At 30.2% G+C, this 8,447-nt stretch overlaps 2 protein-coding genes across 4 annotated transcripts; one reads left to right on the top strand and one right to left on the bottom strand.

Moving 5' to 3' along the window:
* The first annotated feature begins 626 nt into the window (after window positions 1-626).
* LOC149881465 (uncharacterized) lies at window positions 627-1,730 on the top strand. Its single transcript, XM_090069778.1, has 6 exons — window positions 627-668; window positions 756-859; window positions 931-999; window positions 1,166-1,228; window positions 1,398-1,472; window positions 1,633-1,730. The coding sequence occupies exons 2-5, from the start codon at window positions 763-765 to the stop codon at window positions 1,469-1,471; spliced, it is 303 nt and encodes a 100-aa protein (XP_089925904.1). The 5' UTR covers window positions 627-668; window positions 756-762; the 3' UTR covers window position 1,472; window positions 1,633-1,730.
* Window positions 1,731-3,170: 1,440 nt separating this feature from the next.
* On the bottom strand, window positions 3,171-6,350 carry LOC149881464 (zinc metalloproteinase nas-4-like). 3 transcript variants are annotated; one of them, XM_090069214.1, is made up of 7 exons: window positions 5,772-6,350; window positions 5,318-5,404; window positions 5,041-5,193; window positions 4,675-4,798; window positions 4,379-4,554; window positions 4,191-4,261; window positions 3,171-3,646 (listed from the first exon to the last, which is right to left on the bottom strand). In XM_090069214.1, the coding sequence occupies exons 2-7, from the start codon at window positions 5,385-5,387 to the stop codon at window positions 3,401-3,403; spliced, it is 840 nt and encodes a 279-aa protein (XP_089925340.1). In that variant the 5' UTR covers window positions 5,388-5,404; window positions 5,772-6,350; the 3' UTR covers window positions 3,171-3,400. The 3 variants fall into 3 exon arrangements, with proteins under 3 accessions (XP_089925340.1, XP_089925339.1, XP_089925341.1); XM_090069213.1 differs by having other exon boundaries at window positions 6,043-6,324; XM_090069215.1 differs by having other exon boundaries at window positions 6,193-6,324.
* Window positions 6,351-8,447: the final 2,097 nt, after the last annotated feature.

Raw genomic sequence — 8,447 nt, 5'->3', positions numbered from 1 at the left:
GAATACTAAAATACAGAAAAACTTGCACTGATTAATCAAGTCTTTTACGCTTTTTATTGTAGCTTAGTGTAGAGATGTAATTTAGTGTGAGATTTAGTGTAGAGTTGTACTTGATTAGTTACTTTCAAGTTAGCTCAGTTAGCTGTGCTTGTAGTACTTGTGCTAGCTTGTACTTGATTAGTTAACTTTCAAATTAGCTCAGTTGCCTAGAAAACTAGTGAAAATGCTTAAACTAAGCTACGAAGAATTTGAGAACAAATTATTTAGCTAATTAAAACCGTAAAATACCATTTTGTAATTATCGCTACCATTTTATTATCGTTTTACGATCGTCTCTCCCAACGACGAATAAATGGGAACCAATGCGCATCGATGGTTTTTAACCAAACACAACTGAAAATAACTTTTATTACCTTATATATTACTTGAGCCGGAAAAATTTCAAAAGATGAAGAAACGTTTAAGTACCACTAGCACCACCCCTTTTATCATTTCACAAATGCGTCAAACGGTAATAAACTCTCAACAGCCATTTGGAAAACGGTTTTTCTGCGGTTTTGAAAAAAATTTCCTGAGTATAAAAAGTCTGAAATAAGTAAATGTACACTTTAAAAAAAATACTGAATACCAGATCATCTATCAAACCGTTTGTGATCACAGCAAAAAGAGTGAGTTTTCTTAAATTTGTTTCAATTTTGAATTGTTATCAAACTAACCGTGCCACGTGAATTTCACGAGTTTTACTTTCTCATTAGACAGAAAATGAAGTGGATGTTTCTCCTCGCTTTATTTGCACTGGCTGCTTTTGTCGTTGGCGAAGAAGATATTGAAGAAAACGAGCAAGACGCTCCGTTTATCTGTAAGGAACTTCAAATTCACAGTTAATTTGTTAATAAAAACATTTTTACAAAACGTTTTCTAATTACCTAGGTAACTACGGAAGTTATGTGTGTGGGTATAAAAAATGCTGTCCAAACGTCCCGGAAAAACCTTTTAAGTGTAAGTAGCCAATGATTGAATTTAATCTCGATTCTAAAGTTGTTAATAAAAAAAACTTCATTTCATAAAGTTTTTCTATTTTAAAACTAAGTTCTGTTGGAAAAAGTAAATCTTGAGTAAATCCAAAAACATCATCTTTTCATCTTTGGTCTTTGGTCAATTTTAGGCGACTACGGAAGTTATATCTGTGGATATAAGAAATGTTGCACAAAGGAAAAACCGTTCGAATGTAAGATCACTCTACACCTTATTCAAACTAATTGACAAAATCGATAATATCGAAAAATCGGATAACCGATAATTGATAAAATCGATAATATCATTGCTTTGAGCTTTTTTTTTTATATTTTAATTATTTTCATTCTTCTATGAACTTCTCATTTTTATTAACTTTTAAGGTCACTATGGACATTACATTTGTGGGTACAAAAAATGCTGTCCTAACAAATACAACGATCCGATTCTGGATTAATGTAAGTCACTTGATCTTTCATCTCGATTATCTTTTTCTATCGATTGCAATTAATATCTTTTAATGTTTAAAATGATCTATGACTTTTTATATATTATTATGATTTTTTTATTTGTTAGCTCTTAAATTAAAATTATTTAAAATTAAATAAAATTATTTAGATCCTACAGGGTATCCTTCGTGTTCTAATGACAAATGTTGCAAGTAATAAGCGCCAAAGAAATGACGGGGATAATCTTTACTCGCTGATCTTCTTGCTTTGTATCCTCTATTTTTTTTTGAACAGATATTAAAATAAAAACAACTCTTATTGATTTTTAACTGACGGGTTTAAAGTATTTTAAAAAATTAGCGAATGGAGACTTTTATTAATTGAAGCAACTCAACAAATCATTCGTTTGGAATTTATGAGAGCATGGTTTAAAAAAGAATAACCGTAATTCAAACGCTATCCCACTATCCAAACACTGCCCTCCAAACCAAATTACTAGTCTAAAGTTTAACTCTATAGCTAAGGGAATTTTTTTCAGTATGATTTTTTTCCTGGTACCTCAAAGGAGTTTGTTTGATAAATGGTTTAAAAGTTTTTTTTAAAAAGGGTCTTGTAGGGATTGCTACAACAAGTCCGAACGGAAAAATATCAGAATAGAAATGTCTGAACAGAACATCAAAACGGATAGTTGTAATTTTAGTCGGTACATAAAAGTTTTTGATTTTTTTCTTAAAGTAAAAATCATTTAAAATTTTAGCTTTAATTTTTAAAGAAATAATAACTTATACTTTACGTAATTTATGTTTAAACAAATTATTTGAAAAAAATTTCTAAAATATAGCGTATTTTAAAAGTAATTATTACTTACTAAAACTAATAACTCATTTTCTCCCAACTTTTAAAATTGAACAAAAAAAACTCTAATCTCGCGAAATATCGGAACGGAAAAATGTCAAATATATCAGTAATATTTATTGAATAGCGACTTATTGATTAGCAGCTATTATAGTCTAAAATGATTTTAAAGAAAGGTGGAGAACCAATATTTTATTGGGGGGATTTGGCAATTTTATTTTGGCCATAGTGATAAATTTTGGGTCTTGTTGTGGTTACCAAATGTTAGAATAGCCTTCCAGCAAAATCCTTTATCTGTGGCTCGGATGATTCTCTTTATAAAATCTCTTCTTTGGGGAAACAAATTTAAAACTTTCGTTTTAGAGAAATTTTATGGTTTTTACAATATGTATTTATTTTGAAAAATTACAGAATATTTTACAAATTTAGAATATTTGTAATTTAAGGCGTAAAGTATTAGGTAATTTATTCTTGCAATAAAATTTATTTCGTTCATCCATCCTCCCACCTTCCTCATCTTTCCCACAATTTGATTTCAACTTTTGTATTTATAAAACTTTTTTAGAATCCAGAGTTTAAGTAATTTCTCTGATTTATTTTAAATGTAATTTAGTTTCGTTTTTTTTTTTCGTTTTGAGATTTTTTCTTTTTTTCTTTTCTGACTTTTTTTCCATTCTGATTTATTGCCATACTTAAGAGTACAGTTTTCTATTTTGTTTATTTAAACCTTGTTTAATATATGGATACAATTTTCAGTTTATGGGTGCAATTTCCCGTTCTAACAATTTGTCGCGTCCCGTTTTACAACAAATACATGCGAGGGGAGTGTCAAAGCCTATAATAACTTCATTAAGGTGTTTAACTTTTTTTCTTTTAAAAAAGTATTGAAGAAATGTACAAAGTCGATCTGTGTTTACAAATTTTGAGGGGGAATTCTGCAACACTTAAAATATTTTGCAGTTCCTGCTCTTTGTAATAAATCTTGGGGCCAACATTTGGTGAAACATGAAATAAGTTTTCTATTTTCGTGTTTTCAATTTATATTACTATTTCATAATACTGAAAAGTTTTTTTTTTAATTTTTACTGAAGATCGAGTTTAATCAGTTTATTTTGTGCAGCTATCTCCGGTGTCATATCTTGTATAAGATAGTTTACATCATAGTGACTGACTCTCGGATTTCGGCAAGGATACAACTGATTAATTTGTTGAACATCTAGATGTGATAATTGAATTCGCTGTCCAAACTTCAAATTTCCATCTGCTTTTGCGACCAAAGTCGCTTTACCATTCACAGAAAATGCATCGTTGCTGTAATGCATGACGCTCTAAAAGGGAAAGAAGTTTAATGTATCAGATGAAATCTGATCAGAGAGTTCGAGATCTTCGCTGTAATAAGATCTAAAAATGTTGTTGAAAATAACATAGCGAGATTTTAGGCTCGTAGAAGGTTAGTGAGAAAACATGCAATTATAAAAAACTGAAAGAACCGCAATTTCGGTTCAGTAAAACCGTGACCGAAACCACGACCGAAATTTAAATGAAACCGAAGCAGGCCGAAATTTGAAAAAGAATGCTAAAGACCACTTAATCTTTTAATGATCACCAAACTAATGCCAAAATGACACGAAATAACTATTTTACATATATCTAAACGATGTGACACGATTGAATAAAAAGTAGAACACGTGCAGACATTTTAACATTTGAAGTTCACTTTAAAAAAAATTTAAGAGTAATTACTTGAATCAATTATGAAACGCGATTTTAATAAAAATTATTACAGTATTATTGGATTCGGCTACATTCTTCTTGTTCTAACAGAAGCCTATGGCTTCCGTTCACTAAGTTTGAGATAATGGCCACACTTACCCAGTAGTTGTAAGGAATATTTAGGTTATTAGCACTTCCAAACGAATACTGATGAAAGTTGTCAAGTAAACCTAAACAGAAAATTTTAAAATAATGTTCAATTTGTTTACTAAAAATTCGAATTTTTTTAAGTTCTCAAAATAAAGGATGAATATCATAAAAAAAAAATATATAAAAATAATGCTGACTTGGTTTAATATTTTCAAACTTGACTTCTACATAATCGTTGCGGTCAGGTCTTGATTGTTCATGTATAAATCCAATCGCGTGCATCATCTCATGAAGAATTGTACCAATTCGCTGACAACCGTTTCCGAGTTGAATGTATTGCATTCCACCTTTACGTCCGACCAACGAACTGCATCTAATGATGTAAAATTTAATACTTGGCAATAATAAATATAATAATAATAAAATTTAATAATCATCATATAATTTAATGGCCGTAAATTTGCAATATTTATACTGCGATAATAACACGTACCCATCGTTAATTGAAGCGAATCGAACAAAATCATTGTCCGAGTCTAATCGAGGAATAAATCGTACGCACGTAAACTTGGCAAGCTCTTCTATAGCTTCAAAAATTTTTTCACGATTGATTGGTACTAATATAAATGATTGAAAAATGGAAAATTAAAATGAGAACTTTTTGTTTTTCAAACTAGTTTAATTGTAAATTTAATTTTTAATTAACTTTTTTTTTTTTTTTTTCCAAAAAAAATCATGTTTATTATATTCATACTTTATAATCATTTGCATTTTTCAGACTTTCTTTCACAAAAATGTATTTTTATAGCTCGTTAAAAAAATGGGTGGTTTTTTTGTAAACTCCTTTTTATACACTTACACAAAGAAGCATCAAAGTCATAAGGAACCACGGCGTTAGGCCAATGATTTGGGCCGTTTTCAAGTGACGACGAGGCGACACTTTTCTTCGCACTTCTACTCAATACTGCTCTCCGTAGCGCGCTATCCATGACAATATCACCTTCAAATAAATCTAAAACAGGCAAAGAATAAATTATTTAAAATTGTCTTGTAAATTTATTAAATCACGTCGGAAATAAAAAAAAAAAAAAAAAAAAAAGAGTAAAAAGCTGAGAGTAAACATTTAATCAACAAACCTCCAACTTTAGGTAGGCTCTTCTCTGATGGTGTGTTGTCTTGACTGCTTCCGTTCTCCTCAATCTGCATCAATCCTTTCAAAGAAGCTGCAACAACAAACTGCTATATTAATTACACAAACCATTAAGTCACATAGATAATACAGAAAAATATGTTTTAAATCATACACGAATAGAGAATGTGGAAGCATTCTTCTAGCAATAAGATAATAGACAGAAGTAAATGCATTTATTTACGAATTTTATATATTCCTCTAAAATGTATAATTTGGGATATGCCAGACAATTCATTGTTTTAACAAATAAACGATACTCTAAGTACCGCAGAAAATTGAAGCATAGAATGATGCGACTGTGTCTATGAGCCTTAAATCCTTTCAAATAATTTTAGAAAAAAATTGATCTACGGATGGTTTTGATGAATAATAGCGTTTTTAATTACAAAAAATTGCACCTGATTGCTATGAAATTTTAAAAGCATCTTGCAACAAAAAGTATCTTATGTCATCAACAGCAACAACAGCAACAACAGCAACCACAACAACAACAACAAAGCAATAACAATATAAAGTACTAGCAGCCTTTTTAAATTTTCTAATTCAAAAAATTGACTCCATTAATGATTAAAGCAATATCGTAAACAGCAATAACAACAACTACTACAACAACAACAAAAAAAAGCGAAGTAGCAATTTTAAAGCTATAATTCTTAAGAATCCGGGCACCTGGTATCATCCTTCCTTGAACTTGAATCCATAAGTTAAGAGTTGTAAAAAAAATCCCCCACATCACTCTGCAGTATAAGTTTTCAATAACAAAAAGAAAAATGCTCGGACAAAAGTATTTTTTTTTAGTCACTTATACCAAGTTCCTACCTGGTTCCCCCCAAATTTTTATACTTGCCTTGGAACTACCACATTTGATTTATTATTTTTTAAATAGAGTTTTGTGGTTTTCAAATTATATACAACACTTCGCATTCATAAAAGCTCGCGGTTATCAAGCTATTTAAACTATTTAACTTCCTTGTTCCTGTTATCATGTTTGGAACACATTTTAAAGCAGCCATTTTAAAAATTTATAATCTTTAGCAATACTTTTATTCATATCGTTTTACTTTCGAACTACATTGTTAGTAAACGTGAAAAAAATAACACGTTTTTTAGTCCAGATTTCATTTCTCATTAGGATTCCGATTTATTCAGTTTCTACTTCTTTTCTATTGCCTCTGAACAGACGTTAAAAGTGAGTTGTGCAAAGGTTAGCAGAAGTTAAGTACTTGCTAATTTTAATTCATTCCAAATACAATAGATCCGAACCATAAGAAAAATTACTAAACAGAGCCGAAGTTCCCTGTTGTAATAAGAGACCTTAAAACTCTTTTTCCGGAAAAATTAGATTTTTGACCATGTTGTTGCTTGGAATGATTCGAATATTAAAACGATGCCAGTATTTTCTTTGAGTAAAAATAATTGATTTTTAACTGGATCGGAAAACCATCATATTTAAACATTTAATGTCTAAAGAATACAGTTATAAAAAAAAAATATAGTTATAAATATAGTTTACAAAAAATAAAGAATAAAAAGAAAATTTAAATACCTTTTTCCAACCATTAAGTTTTTCAGCGGCCCCTCTGTTTTTAGTTTTTGCAGAAATTTTATACTTTGACTATAAATTTATCAGCATGCTTATTTAGATGACAAAAAAAGTAAAAGAAAGAAATTTTTAAATGTCCATGGCTCTTTGGAGGTTTGGGTATGAGAGGAACGTCCCTTGGGTTTATAAAGTTATTCTTTCAGAAAATCTCAGAGAGTAAATTTTAACCCAGAAACTATAAATTCAAAAAGTTATTTCTTGCTACTTTACTTTTATTCCAAAAGGATTTTCACAGCTGGAAAATAATCTTAAGTAAATAAGTCCTCCGAAAAATTAGAGGGGCCCCCCTAAGTGTTCTTGCTGGCGCTCATGCAATCTCTACTTTTCCTTACCCACCCTCAATTCCTGTAATTTTTCTTACAAACATCAATTTCAAACTTTAGGTTTCGCATCGAAATGAAAAAAAAGTAACAATAACAAAAAGTTTTACAATTATAAAAAAATGAACATCACTTTGTGATCTCACTTGTCCATTTTTCGGAAGGCTGATAAAAAGAACCATTTTCTAATTATTATTTGTCTTAATATTTATTTATCTTTATATTTATGTTAAGTGAAATAATTACATAAATACAACATTTGGTGTATTTAACTTAATTACGACATTCAGCGTATTTAACTTAGGGGCTGTTTATATGGACAAAGGCTAGCCCGTTTGCCGAGATCTCGGCAAAAAACAGTGAGATCTCATTTGCTGGGCTAGCTCTCTTAATCATATAAACGCAAAGTAAAACTAAGTTGAAATAAGAATGACGTTGAGATCTCGGTAAATGGGCTAGTCCTGCAAACGAGCTAGCCCGCTTTTCAAGTAAACAGCCCCTTTGAAGACATAGAAGCAAATCTGCTATATTGAAGTTGCTGCAACTGCAAAACTTTTCAGCTCACAAACCAAAAAATACAAATTACGATTATTTAAAATCTATTAAAATATACAATTTGTGATTATTTAACACCTGTTAAAAAACTATATACAACACCAGCGTCTGTGTTTGCGATACCTGATTAAGCTTTAGCAGAATGTAGTGCTTAATCATTTTGTATAAAAGGTTTTTAAAGTCATTAGAAAAATGTGGAGAAGTTGAGTAGTGAACTTGATCAGTTGATTTGCTATCGCATGATTCAACAGCTTCTTCATCATTCATTTTTGGAGAGTAAGTAGAGGAAAGCTGGCATTGTTAGCAAAGGGAGTAAAACAACGTTTATCAATCCAAGGTGCAAGTTGTTCAAGCAACCGAGTAAATTCATTGGCTGTCAAGACTAACAAACAGCATTCTCTGACTTGAGTGAGAAATTTGTATGGAGTCTACAAATAAAAATATTGGATTCAGCTAACAGTTTTCTAGTTAATCACTTGACCTAATAATCAATTCATTCAACTGGACAGGATGAGGGATTTTTCTTTTTATTGGCTTCGTATCAAGGTAAAAAAAATTTTTTGTTTGATAAAAAAAACATTTTTAATGAAAATCGG

Source organism: Hydra viridissima, unplaced genomic scaffold (genome assembly GCF_058129835.1).
Source record: "Hydra viridissima isolate aposymbiotic clone 2 unplaced genomic scaffold, HvirCarnegie_v1 scaffold_12, whole genome shotgun sequence".
In the NCBI taxonomy this organism is placed as follows: Eukaryota; Metazoa; Cnidaria; class Hydrozoa; order Anthoathecata; family Hydridae; genus Hydra; species Hydra viridissima.
Note: the sequence above shows the minus strand (reverse complement) of the source record. Positions and strands in the feature narration are given on the sequence as shown.

What these genes read in the sequence shown, in the direction of transcription:
- LOC149881465 (XM_090069778.1), top strand. Translation starts at nt 763, where the DNA reads ATGAAGTGGATGTTTCTCCTCGCTTTATTTGCACTGGCTGCTTTTGTC. An exon ending in GCAAGACGCTCCGTTTATCT is followed by an intron (nt 860 to 930) that starts GTAAGGAACTTC and finishes CTAATTACCTAG; the next exon opens with GTAACTACGGAAGTTATGTG. An exon ending in AAAGGAAAAACCGTTCGAAT is followed by an intron (nt 1,229 to 1,397) that starts GTAAGATCACTC and finishes TTAACTTTTAAG; the next exon opens with GTCACTATGGACATTACATT.
- LOC149881464 (XM_090069213.1), bottom strand. Translation starts at nt 6,106, where the DNA reads ATGTGGGGGATTTTTTTTACAACTCTTAACTTATGGATTCAAGTTCAA. An exon ending in TCAAGGAAGGATGATACCAG is followed by an intron (nt 5,405 to 6,042) that starts GTGCCCGGATTC and finishes TTGTTGTTGCAG; the next exon opens with CTTCTTTGAAAGGATTGATG. An exon ending in TTCGCTTCAATTAACGATGG is followed by an intron (nt 4,555 to 4,674) that starts GTACGTGTTATT and finishes TTACATCATTAG; the next exon opens with ATGCAGTTCGTTGGTCGGAC.